Source organism: Stenella coeruleoalba (genome assembly GCF_951394435.1).
Source record: "Stenella coeruleoalba genome assembly, chromosome: 3".
In the NCBI taxonomy this organism is placed as follows: domain Eukaryota; kingdom Metazoa; phylum Chordata; class Mammalia; order Artiodactyla; family Delphinidae; genus Stenella; species Stenella coeruleoalba.
The window spans coordinates 72,671,208-72,687,614 of record NC_137148.1 but is presented as its reverse complement, the minus strand read 5'-3'; the positions used below and the strand labels follow the sequence as shown (position 1 = coordinate 72,687,614).

The 16,407-nt window shown below is 38.0% G+C and overlaps 1 protein-coding gene across 9 annotated transcripts in view; it reads right to left on the bottom strand.

Moving 5' to 3' along the window:
- Positions 1 to 16,407, bottom strand: part of ADGRV1 (adhesion G protein-coupled receptor V1) — a 565,462-nt gene that overhangs the window by 57,301 nt on the left and 491,754 nt on the right. For all 9 annotated transcript variants that reach the window (XM_079918356.1, XM_079918366.1, XM_079918364.1 and 6 more), the window contains one exon: positions 2,782 to 2,903. In XM_079918356.1, the coding sequence (XP_079774482.1) occupies positions 2,782 to 2,903 (122 nt within the window). The remainder of the gene's footprint in view (positions 1 to 2,781; positions 2,904 to 16,407) is intronic.

The following is a 16,407-nucleotide window of genomic DNA, read 5'->3' as shown; positions in this document are numbered from 1 at the left end:
CTCTGCTACACTTGACAGAGCTAGGTGTTTTCTTTTGAAGCCTTCTTTTCTACCAGAAACTCCAAACTACTATATCTTGATTCTCTTTCACTAACAATCTCTTTCACTAGCCTTCCTGCTAAAACATTGGTTAGCTTTACCAATGTCTCCCAAATCTCACCAACTCACCAACTTTGCTGCATGTTCCCTAGGACCTTCTCTTGTTGTAATCTCCATGTTGACCAAAGGAGTCAGTGCCCAGCCATTCACCACAGCCAGCATCTCTAGGTGACGTTGCTCTCTTGACCCCTACATTCCTACATTTAATTGGCTAACCAAATTTCGTCAATATTTATCTCTAGAATATTCTCAAACCTGTCACCTATCTCTATCCCCAGGTGCACTCCCAAACATTATAGGCTGGAATATGATAACAGCCTTCCTGCCTGGAGCTGCTCTTCTTTTCAATACCATCCTAAACATTTCCAGTTATCCTTCTAAAAAGCAGGTATAAGCATGTCATTCCCATTCAAAATTTAAAAATTAAAAAAAAAAACCCTAACAAAATTTAAAAAACTAATCAGAATAAAACAAACAAAACACCCAACTTTTATGGCTTCCCTTTACCTAAAGGCTGAAGTTTAACATCCTATTCTGAGCATGGTAACATGGTGATTAAGCCAACCTAGCCTTCTGTCTCCTCTCCCACCACTAACTGCAAAACCTTTCTTCCTCCCCCAAACCTTTGGTATATGTAGGCAAGATTAATCACGTTTCTTTTTTGCAGCCTAGGCTAACACTGTATTCTCTGCCTGGAATACCCATCTCTAACTATCTACTCATCACTTATTTAATAAACATTAAATATGACACAAACTCAGGGGCAGGTAAAATGAACAAATTGAATGTATCGAGTATAATGAGGTAACGTGCCCCATCTAAAGAGGGCAGCATCTACTCAAGACTTGAAAATTGCTGCCATGCAAATACTGCCATTAGAGAAAAGCCAGACATTCAGGTTTTCATGTGAAATTTCTCAATTTAAAAATTGAGCAAATATTTATTTATTTTTCACATCTTTATTGGAATATAAATGCTTTACAATGGTGTGTTAGTTTCTGCTGTATAACAAAGTGAATCAGCTATACATATATATATGTCCCCATATCTCCTCTCCCTTGACCACCCCTCTAGGTGGTCACAAAGCACCAAGCTGATCTCCCTGTGCTATGCAGCAGCTTCCCACTGGCTATCTATTTCACATTTGGTAGTGTATATATGTCAGTGCTACTCTCTCACTTCATCCCAGCTCCCCCTTCCCCCCATCCCCGGTGCTCTCATGTCTGTTCTCCACACGTCTGCGTCTTTATGCCTGCCCTGCCACTAGGTTCAGCAGTACCACTTTTTAAAATTCCATATATATGCGTTAGCATACGGTATTTGTTTTTCTCTTTTGGACTTACTTCACTCTGTATATTAAAAAAATCTAAAACCCTGCTCTGTGTACCATTGTGTGTCCACCAAATAAAACACATCTACAGGCTGTCAGTGTGGACTTTGGTGTTAGTTCTGCTAGGCCTAGGTATTCAAAGGTGACCAAGACAGGGCCTCTGACCTGAGTGGCTCACCTTTGGTGTCCAGCTCAAACACTAGCACAGGCAGGAGTAAACAAGTCCTCTACTCTGCTCTCATAACACTTTGTTTACATGGCACCTGCCAGAGTATACCCTTACAGCTAATTGTTTGCTTACTCCCTGAATCATCAGATCCTAGAGAAGCAGTGCTGTCATCTTCACCCTAGTAATGGTAGCACTGGCACACTGTGCTAGTAGCTGGTACTCAATTATAACTCTATTGGGAGGTGTCTATGTATCAACTTGTATCAACTTCATTCCAAATGTTTAAGCCACTTTGTATTTTTCCCTCCCTAAATCGATATTATGTTTTGATTAGGCACCATGCTGTTAGATATGATCTCACTAATGAATCTGTCTCCTACAAAGCAAACCTAAATATGTTTTGAGTCATGTTTCAGTTTTATGCTATAATCCTAATATTTTTCCTACAGAGGTTTCTTGTAAGATGGTGGTCCAAACAAGGGCTGTTTACAGATATCCTTGGCAAATTCAATAAATTGTTTTAGTCTAGGACACATCTTTTCACTTTGAAAAATAAGAAAAAATGTGTTCATTTGTTCAGTTTGCTAATTTCAGGGTACAACTTTTTTTCCATTTAACAAAAGCACTAAAAAAGTCAGCTTTAACTTTTGTTACAGTTATATAGTTCCTGGTTACGCTATCCAAACATTCTCACAAAGCTAATTTAAGCTAGGCATTGCCAGACTTGGAGGATGTCAATCAGTTTTCAGTGAACCAAAACACTAAGCACCAGACTCAAGAGGGAATTGCTTGACCATCACTGTTATTTTACTCTCAGTTGATCTAATTTCTAGACACAGACCCACCCCAAATATGTGCATATGCCCTAGATGGCTGCCATCTGTGAAGTTTATAAACATCAATCCTATTGAAAAAGAAACAAGTTTTTGTAGCTACTTAGGTGTTGTCAAAATGAAGGAGGGTAAATATTTTATGTCTTCCCTATTTGTATAACCAGCAGTTAGAGGGTCCAGCCATATTTCAGGTGTTAAAAAATTTTAACATAATCTTTGTCATTTTATTCTAAAACTCTGCGTGATGTTTTTGTGCATACGAATTCACCTACATGTGGACACTTGATTTCTTTACGTTGAAACTCCCTGCCTCGTGTTTATGTGTGCTGTAACCAAACTGTAAGGCTTACCTGCAGACTGTTGAAAATGACAAAGAGGACCAGCATCCAGAAGTGTCTGTAAGCCATGTGCAGGCCTCCCCAAAGCCATGTCATTGAAATCAGGGCAAAGAGATACAAAACCAGTGGAATTTCTAGACACCATAAAATAAAAAGAAAAGAAAAAGAATTTTTGAACTTCAGAATACTGCATAATCATACATATACACAAAATTATTTTTAGCTACTTTCTGGAGATACTCTCTGTGTCTAAGCACTCATTTTGAAAGAACAACCTTGGAAATACCATTCTTACAACAGAGAAGAGAAGGCAACGGTAACGTTGCTGAGTCCACCTTCCTTCTGTTTTGCTGGTAGGCAGGGGACTGAAGAAGGATGAGAACTGTTCCTCTCCTAGACTACCACCTGCTGGACTGTTCAGGAACTGCCACCAACAGCTGGGGAGATGCAATCACATTTCAATCCCAGGGAAGACCGGGTATATAAATCTCCTTAAAAGAGCTCTCTACCAGAAAATGGTAGGCAGCAGTGTGCTCTCAAAATTACTGTAGTCCAGTCTGACATTTTAAAACTTAAGTGATATAACTTGTTTGTATGTAATGGAAAAATACATATTTATCTCTTTTTCTGAGTGGACACCAAACGTCACAGCTATGGTTAAGAGCAAAGATGAAGTGAAGGATTCACTACTGACAACACTAAGCTTATTCTACCCATCATTTTATTGTGCAATTTGTTTTAATAGTTTCCAGAACAGATTTCTTCAGGGCCAAAGGACTTCATTACCCTTTCTACTTATTTTTGATATTTGGGATTTAGAATAACAATCTTAAAGAAGGGTTATTAATATTTAAATGGCAAGCTATAGAATATTTGGAAACTGAATCAGATCTTAGCAGCTGCACATAAACACATTTTCAAGCTACTGAAAGACATCAGGAAGGACCACACATCACTGACAACTCTCATGACAGACCTCAAAGTCCATATATATTCAACATCAATTAATGCCTAAAATCTACATACATTGTAGAAATCTGAACAGTTATTTACAATTTTAGCAAATTAAAAATCTTATTTTATTTTGAAACAATCTCAAACTTATAGAAGGGTTGCAAGTACAGTATGACAAGAAAGTTTTGTTTTTCCCTGAACCATTTGAAAGTTGCCAACCTGATCCCCCATCACCTTCTGAACATTGTAATGTATATTTTCTACAAAGACATTCTCCTACATTAACACAATACAACCATCAAATGAGAAAATTAACACTGATATGTTACAACTATCCTCAGATCCCACTCAAGATCAGTCGATTATTCCAGTAATTTCCTTTGTAGCAGAAGAATCCATTTGACTTTTCTGTAGTCTTCTTTAATCTGAAATGGCTCCTTTAACAGTATGGAGGTTCCTTAAAAAACTAAAAATAGAACTACCATACAACCCAGCAATCCCACTACTGGGCATATACCCTGAGAAAACCACAATTCAAAAGGAGTCATGTACCACAATGTTCACTGCAGCTCTATTTACAACAGCCAGGACTTGGAAGCAACCTAAGTGTCCATTGGCAGATGAATGGATAAAGAAGATGTGGCACATATATACAATGGACTATTACTCAGCCATAAAAAGAAACGAAATTGAGTTATTTGTAGTGAGGTGGATGGACCTAGAGTCTGTCATACAGAGTGAAGTAAGTCAGAAAGAGAAAAACAAATACCGTATGCTAACACATATATATGGAATGTAAAAAAAAAGGTCATGAAGAACCTTGGGGCAACTAGGGGCAAGACAGGAATAAAGATGCAGACCTACCAGAGAATGTCCTCAAGGACATGGGGAGGGGGAAGGGTAAGCTGGGACAAAGTGAGAGAGTGGTAGTGTATATATGGACATATATACACTACCAAATGTAAAATAGGTAGTGGGAAGCAGTCGCATAGCACAGGGAGATCAGCTTGGTGCTTTGTGACCCAAGGGTGGGATAGGGAGGGTGGGAGGGAGGGAGATACAAGAGGGAAGAGATATGGGGATATATGTACATGTATAACTGATTCACTTTGTTATATAGCAGAAACTAACACACCTTTGTAAAGCAATTATACTCCAATAAAAATGTTTAAAAAATAAATAAATAAAAATAAAATGGCTCCTTTGAGTGTCGTTGGCTTTTGTGACTCTGGCATGTTTGAAGATTACCAGCCAGTTTGTCTTGTAGAGTGCCCTTAAATTTGAGTTTGATATTTTCCTATGATTTAGATTATAAGCTTTGCCAGAAATCACAGAAGTGATCCTGGGTTCTTTTCATAACATTCTATTGGATGGCACAAGATTTCTATTTGTCCCATTATCTAGGAGGCTCATTTTGGTCATTTGATTAAGGTAGTGGCTGCATGAATTCTCCATCGTAAAGTTAGTCTTTTTCCTTTTGTAATTAGTATGTATCTTGCATGACATTACTTTGAAACTAGGTAACTATCCTTTCACTTATCAAATATCTGATTTATGCATTTACTTATTTTTATAATATGGACTCATATATTCTCAACGTAATGGGTTATCATCTATTACTACCATTTATTTTGATGCTCAAATTGTCCTAAGTCTGATTAGTGGGAACCCCTTGAAGATGGTTTCTGTGACTTCTGTTATGTCCTCATCATTCTGCTTTGGCCCAACAAGATGTTTCAAGCTCATCTTGTACTTTCCCTGCCCCAGTCCTGGCTTCCTTTAGGGTAGAATGGCGTTCAGAAACCAAGATCTGGGGCTGGGTATGGTCATTGCTATTGGGGCGCTGCTGCTCCTACGTCCTCTCAGTAGACAGAGCTGGGGAATACCTGTCTGCACACATCTGCACACACACTCATTTCCATCTAGATTTCTATATCTATCTCTGTACAATGAAAATCATAGTATACCAATATTTCCAATTCCAATCCAATGCCACAAGGTTAATTGGAATTGTATCTTTTTCTGTATTTGTAACTTCCTTCTCTGTTGGCAAGAAATGTATTTCTCATTATTCTTAAAATATTTACCTATTTGATCAACTCTATTGATTGTAACCAGTCTCCCACTGCTGTTGTCCCTGCCTTGCACAGATGGCCTCCCAAATCCACTCAGGTTCTTAGGAGCCCCGTGAGTACACTCCACCCTTCACACGGATGCCCCCTCACAATGATTGGCTTGTGACACTCCATGCTTGACACCTTCCACTGGATGCATACCTGGCTCTGTCAAACTAATGGCTTTAAGATGGAATTGTTCTGGAAGGGAAAAGAAAGGAAAGAAAGAAAGGAAGAGGGAACCTGAGCATTTTTTTTTTTTTTGAGAAGAAAAAAGGCTTTCGAAGGACACCATACTGATATCTTGTCAGATATCCCCTTTTTAGAAAAATGTCAATTGTCTAAGTTATTACAACTGCACAGAGAAAATAAGAATAATATAAGACACAGTTTCTGCAGATGAATAGTTCCTGTGTCATCGATGCCTTACCACAGGACAGGAGCAAATATATTAAGATTTATTTAATTTTTTTAAAAAACATCATTTTTGTTTAATGAAATCATACAATTTGATAAAGGGCCAGAAGGCTCTTATTTTACTTCTGACAAGATACCTTAATACTTAGGAAATTGCCTAAGCTATGCTCGTGAAAGTTTTCAGAGATTAGGTATTAGTCTGGCAATTGCATCCTTTGCTCTCACTGTGCAAGGACAAAATTCTATTTATGTCTCTGTGTACAGTGTAAAAGGACATGCATATTTTGCATGAACAGCTAGGAACCAAATTTTCAAAATTTGGCCCGCATGTTCCTGCGAGTGCCTAGAGCCAGACAAGTGCTGTGTTGCTGAAAAGCTCCCTGCGGAAGCCAGAAGAGCATACCGGGGCTGACTAGGAACACCCAGGGCTCATGCTTTTCTGGAACTCTGCAGAAAAGTGTGGTAGTTTGGCAACCCAGATCAGAAACTGCAAGGAAAGAAAGCCAGTCATAAATAACTCAGTATACTGCACAACAGACCCCAGGCTGGTTTTCCAGCAGTGCAACACTAACGAAGACATGATTTCAGATGGAAGAAACATATCCAGAGGTACATCCGGATTTTGTGGGCCTGAACTTTTATAAAATTTGGAAAGCCTTCTTTAAAAAATAAGAATTTCAAAAGCATAATTAGGTAGAAGATCTTGGAAGAGGTCCATGCAAGTAACAGGCCCTAAAACGTATGCCTCATCAGCTTTATGGTGAACCTAAAGGAGGTACCTTTCACCTCTGGGGCCTAGAGTAACAATGACCAAAGGGAGAAGGGGTGTGAGAGTGGGTGATGGTGATGAAAGTGGGGAGGAACATGTTGTTGTTTAAAAGCTACTATGAATTCCACTTGGCAAATTGAAAATTAATGTTCTTTTAATGAAAATCATTTAGTTATATATTTCCTAAGCTGATACTTCACGTTTGGTGAAATACTAGTAACTTTTCTGTTGCCTATATAAGTCACTGCTTACTGAAGCAGGCATTTATGATAGGTAATGTTAGAAATATATGTTTAGGAGTGAATTAGTTAATAGAAAACAGAATCATTTCGATGTTCCCGATAAAAGGGAACCCTAAAAACACAGTATTGGACCCAAGAAGATATACAAATGGCCATTGAGCACAGGCAAAGATGACCAACATCACTAGTCACTAGGGAAATGCAAATCAAACCCACAATGAGATATTATTTGTACCCACTAGGATAGCTATTGTCAAAAAACGAGAAAGTTACAAATGTTGGCAAAGATGTGGAGAAATTGGAACCCTTGTGCCTTGCTGGTAAGAATGTAAAATGGTGCGGCTCCTGTGGAAAATGGTTTGGTGGTACCTCAAAAAGTTAAACACAGAATTACCACATAATCTAGAAATTTCACTTCTAGGTATATGCTCAAAATAATTAAAACCAGGGACTCAGAGACTTGTACATCAATGTTCATGGCAGCATCATTCACAGTATCCCAAAGGTGGAAACAACCCAAAATGTCCCTCAACAGATGAAAGGATAAACAAAATACAATGTACACATACAATGGAATATTGCTCAGCCTTAAAAAGGAATGAAATTCTGACATATGCTACAACGTGGATAAACCTTGAAAACATTATGTTAAGTAAAATAAGCCAGACACAAAAGGACGAATATTGTATGATTCCACTTACATGAGGTGCCTAGAATAGGCAAATTCAGAGGCAGAAAGTAGAATAGAGGTTACCAGGAGCTGGGAGGGGGAAAAGAGGGAGTTATTGCTTAATGGGTACAGAGTTTATGTTTGGGATGATGAAAAAGTTCTGAAAATAGATGGTGGCGATGGTTGCACAACACTGTGAATGCATTTACTGCCACTGAATTGTACACTTAAAAATAGTTAAAATGGTAAATTTTGTGTTATGCATATTTTACTACATGCTAAAAAAGACAGGCTTGTGTCAAGATGAAGTTCCACAATGAGGGAGAAAACAATCCTCAAAGTACTTAAAATACTTACATTAGCAAGAGTCACTCATGTGATAAACAAAGTAATCTGAAAAGGTTTTAGTGAAAGAAATTACTTGTGGAAAGTAACAAAAAAAAAAAAAAAGCCCGACAAGTGGATTTGTTATTTAGTACTACTATCATTAGTAAAGTCTACTTATGGGAGTCAGTAGATTCCATAAGATCTCTTTACTTTTTAGTGGAAAATATGATTTCAATGAATTGCCATTTGTAAAGGAAGTGTGGTTCTAGATTATGTCTTTTCTTTGTAATTGCAGTCTTGGCTTTATTGCTATGCACCAGTGACAACAATAATGGCTTTATTATGGAAATCACACCTCATTTACATGAAGCTGAAATTTATTCTGTGTTTACAATCTTCTAAAGTACTTGTTTTAATTTTACCTCACTGATCTTCTGATTCTAACAATTTGGATGTGCTACTAAAACAAACTCATCAACGTAAAACAAGGAACACAACTGTGAAATAATGTGGATCTAAGATATTTATGGGTCTATTTCCAACAATAATCATGCATTATTTTTAAATTAGAAAAAAAAGGTAATCAAAAAAAGGCATCAAAAGGTCTTATTTCTAAAATATGGGCCTTTATTCTGAAATGAGCAGATACTTGAAGGTCAAGAAGTTTCATTGATCTGATCCATTTCCTGGTGAGAAAATATTAAATGTGCTCTTGAGCTTTCTTAACAAGGGTTAATACACAATGTATAGTCACCCACCTGTATTCTCAGCAAATAAACCTAATGTTGTAGAAGAGAACAAGGCACATATTTCACAGAACTGCCAAATCAGTATTAGGATACTGTGGCTGGAACAGATAACAACAAACTTATGGACTGGATTTGTAAATTGTTCAAAGAAACACTCCATACTTCATCTGGGTAGTTTGCATTCCTAACCTTTGGTCACTAGTCCTATACCTGGTTCTAGTTTTAAGAGTTTCCTTCTTGCCTCAGTACTTCAACACGTTCCCAAAAGAGCTCTTGAGAACCATCTGGGCAACAGGGAACCCACTCTGAGTCCTGTGGCGCTGGTGTCCAGACACAGCTGCAAACGTTTGTTGCAGCAGGCTAGACTGTGTGTATGTCACCTGGATGATGTGCCAGGCTCTTCACTTTATTTAGCCATCCTTATCAAACTCATAATCTCTAGTGTCACCTGCTTTCAATGAGCATTTTAGGCCAATAATATCCAAATATGCATCTCCATCTCTCCTGAGTTCTAGACCTCCAGGTCTGGAGATCCTCAAAGCATCTCAAATTCAGTTCATTCAAAGCTAAATTTGCTATCCTTCCTCTCAAACTGTCTCTTCCTTCTGAGTACAGGTACCACCCTCCAAATGCATTTACCCCATGACTCATTTTTCCTCATACACTGCACCAAATGGGGGGGAGGGGGAGAGAACCACGCACAGAAAGCAGTCAGCACAGAGCCTGGCACAAAGCACGTGCTTAAAGAGCCTTACCTCCTGTCATCTTCACCCTCATCCCATCATCCTCACCCTCATCACCACCATGACTTTAGTCAAGTTAGAGAAACAGCATATGGCTATAGATAGCCTTCTCTTGCATCTTTAAAAGGCCAAAAAATCATGTAATAAACACGTTTAACTTTTTTGTACCTGGATTTCCCAAACTTATTTGGTGTTAGAACACTTATGTTTATCCTGATGTAATATGATGATCACATAGAGAGGAGGGTTGCTTTCAATGTGCAGACTCTTAAGTTCCATCACATCCAAACTGTCACTGAAAACTTCCTGACCAACCTATTTAACATGGACCTCTCCGTATCCTCTATTCCCCTCTGTCTCTCTTTGATACTTTCTATTCTATTCTATTTTTATTCTACTCTACTCTATTCTATTCTACTTTATTCTCTCCAATCCCCTCCCATCCCCTCCCATCCCATCCCGTTTCATCCCACTCCACTTTAAAATGCTGGCAATGAGACCCACCAATGTATTGTGACCCACAATGTGTAAAACTCTGCTCTAAAAGGTCATTTAAGTAGCTAGTAGGATATCTCAGACACAAGGTAGATAGAGTAAATGTAACTATCGTGGGAGGCCTACAGCCACCATGTTCGGACATGGATTTACCCTGACCCTTCCGGCTATACGAAGGAGGCAAGCCTAATTTGGAGGGATCTGTACAGGTGACACATTAGATCTGCAGGCAGAACAGAGAGTCAATACTGGCCTAGAGTATATTTTCCAGGGGTAAAGAGGAGGAATGTGAGCAAATTCTCAGAGGAGTCTCAAGACCGCTGGGACCCTAAATAGCGGTACTTTGTCAATGGCTGACTTGAGGCTCTCCTGGATGCTAAAGACAGTTCAGTGTCAGGCCTACTTTGAGGGTGATTTATTGGGATTGAAACAAAATGGCAAAAGCCTAGAATTATGGTCTCGCCTTGCAAAAACTATGTATAATTTTCAATTTGCAGGCTATAATTTTGAATCCAAGGAGAATAATCAACTTAGATGAGACCTACCCACATGGACCTTGCACGCACTGTTATTAGAGTAATACCATTTGAACCGTGTACTTCAAAGTTGCCAGAGAATATCCTACTGACGGGGATCAGATAGTTCTGTGATTCTTAAGGAAAAGGTTAAATGATCTGTTTTCTTCTTGTGAGGGAAAATGTCTTGAAACTATGGGAAGGAGAATTACCATTTGGTTTCATAGCCAACATAGTAATTTTCTACACACTTCAGAAATGTTTCATACAATCACATTATGACAAACGTTTTTAGAAGATCAGAGTTCTAAAACAACCATGAAGTCAGCCAACCAACAATCGAAGACTGGCTTAACTTAGCTTCCTAACTACATTTCCAGTTAATTAGCCATTAAGGAGTTCAGAACAGTCATCTCCAGGCATGCTCAGGCACCTAACAGCAATTCCCAACACACTCTGCTTTCGTAACACAATGAAAACACACAATGCATCTTTCAACCTGCTGTATCTATATTTTAAGTCTTACTAGATGGTCCCATAATTTGGGGAATCAGGTTGCTATGTATTTGGCCATGACTAGCCAGTTATGTTTTAAAGATAGTTTGATAGTACATCACAGAGCAGTCATTACCATTTAGTAGGCTCAAATTCAACACTGAAGTCTTGAATCAATTCTGACACAATGTCTCAGAAAAATTAACACTAAAAATAACTCTATATGTTCAAGAAAATATTTTTACAGTGTGTTAAGTATGTCAGTTCCCAGAACTGTTTCCTGGTAGAGACCCTCAATCTGGATAAATGCCAGCTGACCTCAACGCGTTATTTCCTTTCTTTAATTGGGCTCTGTAGCCCTCACATTACAAAACTGTAACACCAATTTAAAATTTTAGTTTATTTTAATTTCCTTTGCCATGTCACTATCCTAAAAAGTCTAATTGAATGAAATCTTTCGGTTCCTCTCTGTCAATGTGATTAATTGCATCTCTTCTCCCAAAAGATATTCTGGTATCAGATTATCAGGGCATTGTCTTGTCATAAAAATAATGTTATGTATTTCTCAAAAGCTTTGGGGATATTACTTACCCTCTGTTGTTAAATAACTACATCTGCAAATACAGAAAACTAGTATCAAACCCATATAGAGAGCTGTTTTCGGGAATATACAAGAACAGACCATAAAGTGGTATAATACCTGTGTTATATAAAAGCTTATTGTTAACCATTAAATAATGGCACAGAAACAGTTGTGCCAGGAAGGTCTATGCATATGGGAATGAACTAATATTTTATTGCTCATTCTTACGAACAACCTTGGATCAAGCCCTTACAGAGAAAAGAAAGAAACCATTGTGCTAAGAAAGAAAGGTAATCCCCAGATTGAATGGCATGTGTATGATCTAGGGAGAAGGAAGCTGTCCAAAAAAACATCTACATTGACAATATTTCTATATTAATGATCAAAGTAATTTTATCGAAGTGATTTGGACCCAATGATAAACTTTAAAATTTTCTTTCTGTATTTGTTTGTCAATGTCATGTGTAGACCTTAAAATCTGTAAGATTTTAATTCCAACTCTTTCTCCTCTTTCATGTGGAATTAAAATTGTTAATGGTTACACTGTTTCACAAGTGTTAGATGTTAGTAGCAAATATAAGGTAGATACTAGAGCTTATTTTTGCCTCAGGCTCAAAATTATGTTTCCACTCCTTCCTTCTTCCTTCCCTTCTTCCTTCCTCCCTTCCTTCCTTCCTTCCTTCCCCTCTTCCTCCCTCCCTCCCTTCCTTGCTTCCCAAGACCCCAACATAGAGTTATTTTTACTATTCAATTCCATCTTTAATAGGTTAGACAGATCCTGCTATATTTTTCATTTATTTGTTTCTGTCCTGTTTTTTTTTTTAAACCAGGTGAAGTTTATTCTGTTACAAAGTTTGTGAGCCACATTTGTAAAAAACAATTTTTTTTCACGGTGGCAAAGCAGCTTTACTATAACCATAGATTAAGTGTTTATTTGCAAAGACTCTGGCATTAGTGGGAAAATGATAGAGAGAGGGAGATCACCATACTTCTTGGAAACCATAAAATTAAATGAGTGTAAGTATCAACTATTGTTCATTTCAATTACTTGTTAATTTACAACCACATGGATTTATACTGTCTTTATAAAACTGCACAATAGAGCTTCAAATTGCTCTTCAATACTTTTAGTGTTTCCTATGACCCAATTTCTACTTCTTTCTTGAAGTTGATGTATCCTAATTATAAATCACATCATTTGCTTTCCTGAAGGTTATTTATACTAAGTTTTCTAATTTCCTTCTGTTAAATTCAATTAAAAGAAAAAGATCTGTTTTGAATATGGGCAGTCAGTCAAATAAACTTTTTTAAAAAGCACGCACTGGGACTTCACTGGTGGCCCAGTGGTTAAGAATCTGCCTGCCAATGCAGGGGACACGGGTCCCAGCCCTGGTCTCAGAAGATCCCACATGCTGCAGAGCAACTAAGCCCATGTGCCACAACTACTGAAGCCTGTGCGCCTAGGGCCCCTGCTCTGCAACAAAGAGAAGCCACCTCAATGAGAAGCCTGTGTACCACAGCGAAGAGTAGCCCCCGCTCGCTGCAACTCGAAAGCCTGCGTGCAGCAACAAGGACCCAACGCGTGCAAAATAAATAAATACATAAATAAATAAATGAAAAATAAAAAGCATGCGCTGAGGTTGACTGAGTGGGATTTATTCATCAAAAGGCAGAATACTATAGTGGTTATGAGCATGGACTCTGGAGCCAGATTACTTAAGGGCCATTTACTAGCTGTGTGACCTTGGTGAGTTACTTGACTGCTCTGATGCACAATTTCCTCAACTGTACAATGAGAATAACACTAGTACCTCCTAAATACAGAATACTGAATTCAGTTAGGATTTAATGGTTAAAATGCAGAACACTTAGAACAGTTTTATATAAACTTTGGCTATTGCTTATTATTCAAGAAATATATATTTATTTAAGATTCAAAAATGTATTTGATAAAATGTGACAGGTAAAAGGATGAATTACGTATGGGTCTTCTTTTAAATATTATATATATATAAAAAATATATATCCACTATCATAAAAGGTAGAAGATCAATATTAGAAAAGAGGGATAAAGTTATACAAAAATTCAGGGAAAGCAGCAGTTACTTACCATTGATGGTATCAGAGAGGCCACTGGCATTTCAACTGGGACTTAAAGATGAGCCATATTTGAACATGTGGACTTTGAACTCAAGGTAGTGGAAAGAGAGGCAAAAAGGCAAATGCATAAATTAGTGTAAAATATCCCTTTTGATTGGCGTGAAAGGTCCATGAAGGTAAATAGTGAGAAGAATATTTGTAGCATGAGGTCATGAAGGGATCTTGAGGACCAGGTTAAGCAGTACAGAATTATTTTACAGGAAATGGAGAGACATTTAAAATTTCTGAGAAGATGTGTGGCCCAATCAAAACAGAAATTTCCTTAATCTCCCAGGAAAGTAAACAGATTGGTGGAGAGAGTGCTGGTGGCAGGGATTCCAGTTAGGTAACTGTTGCAGTGCTCAACGTGAGACATACTGAAGGCCTGGGGCAGTGGCGGAGGAGGGACTCCCACAATGGAAAGAAGGGGATGGACACAAAAATATTATAGAGAATCTAAAGGTGAAGTACCCCCAAATCAGAAAACAGTGAGAAACTTTAAAAATTATACAGATATTGGGACTTCATCTCTGGAGGTTCCAATTCACTGAGCCTTTAGAGAGACTCATCAAACAATCATTTGTGAAAGTGTGATCTTGATGATCAGTTTTGACAACTACTGACCTGAAAGTCTAGGAGTGTGGAGTAAAAGAAATTACACTGGCATCAAAATTAGGAAAATGAGAAAAGGATTAAGAGGAAGAAGAGAAGGAAGAGGGAGAAAGAGTAACACAGAGATCAGAGCAATTGGGGTAGGCAAGTTGTTGACAAGTTTTGTACATTCTGAGGACAAGATATTATTCCCAGGAAGAGGACAGAAAAGAAGATGGGAAGACAAGTTGAGCTCAAGTTGACAGGTTTGAAAATAACTACTGTGATGTGAAAAAGGCAAAGGCAATCCCTGGAAAACACATACACTCCAGAGTTATAAGTCACAAAAAGAGTGAGTCATGGCCTGGGATTTAACAGGAAAATAAAAAAGAAGAGAGCATCATGAAAACCAAGGGAGATAGACTATTCAAGGAAAGGAAGTTATCGATTTACGCAGACAAGTTTAAGGATAAGGACAGAAAAGTGGTCAGTAGATTTGGTGTCCAAGGTTATAGGTGTTGAATGGAAGAGAATAAGCAAGATACTCTCAAGGCTTAGCAGTGAACATAAGGTGATGAGTATAGATAGCTCATAACGACTACTCTACAAGAAGTTTGTTGGTGAAGGAGACAGGCAAGGAGGTAACTTGATAAAGCAGCAGCATTATGAGTAAGTTCTTTCAGGCACTGAAAAGTGACGCATGTTTTTAGATGGAGAGGAAAGACCCAGAATAGAGAGATGTTTAAGATGTAAGGCAATTGTGGAAAATTTAATGAAACAAGTTCCAAAAAAGGAAAAAGAGATGGAGAGCACAATTGGGAGGGTTGGCTTTGGTGAGAATGAGTTATTTACTCCCTTCCTAAAATGGAAGGAAAAATGGCACAGAAGGGAGAAAAAAAAAAAAAAAGAATTGATCAGATAATATAAGGAAAGTTGAGTGAGTGATCATCAGGTTGTTTTCACATCTTATATAGAGAGTGAGAATAGAAGGTATTAAGCATAAGACTTACGGGCAATCTGTTTCAAAGATTACCAAAGAATCAATTAAAAATAATCCAAAGGATTACTGAGAAGCAGAGATGGCTCAGCTAAGATTACTTAGACTAAATTTGTATCTATTACACAGTAGCATTAATTGGCTGGTAAAAAGAAGAGAAGTACGTGACATAGACTGGAATGGTGATTGGCAAAATTGCTTAAGGAGAGAGCCAAGTTGGTGAGGAAATCAAGGGAGCTAATGAAAATATCCTTGGATGTTCAATCACAAGGTCAAAAAGAGGGCGGTCACGTGAAGATGAAGACCAGTAGGAGTGAGGAACTGGGAGAAGAGGGCAGGGAGAGATATGAAGAGGGAAACGTTGACCCAGGAAGGGAGGATATCATGAGAAATGGTAATCACGGTAATATGAATAGGGAAAGGGTGGTGTAAGCAAAATGCAAAAATTTAAAAATAGGGAAAGTTATTAAGCAGGGACATCATGACCTTGAAGCAAGTGCAAGATGGAACAAAAATATTTTGACATCCTGTTAGTTGGAAGGAGTAGCCTCTTACAACTGGTTGTAGGGAAAGCGATTGGTTTACGAGGCCACCATTTTGGTTATGAGAAGGCAACTGAGTCCTTTTATAAAAGGATCAGATCAAGTTTGTTACTGCCTTTCTGGCCCAACGAAATTCAAACTTCACCTTTGATATGGATGTCCTTTTCTTCCAAAAGGAAACAACTTATTATAAAGATGTCCTTTTTCACTATTCAACTTTCTCAGTTTTATAATGCATAAACTATTAAGTATACCATTGTGATCACAGATGTGCCAACTATACATTTTTAAAGAAA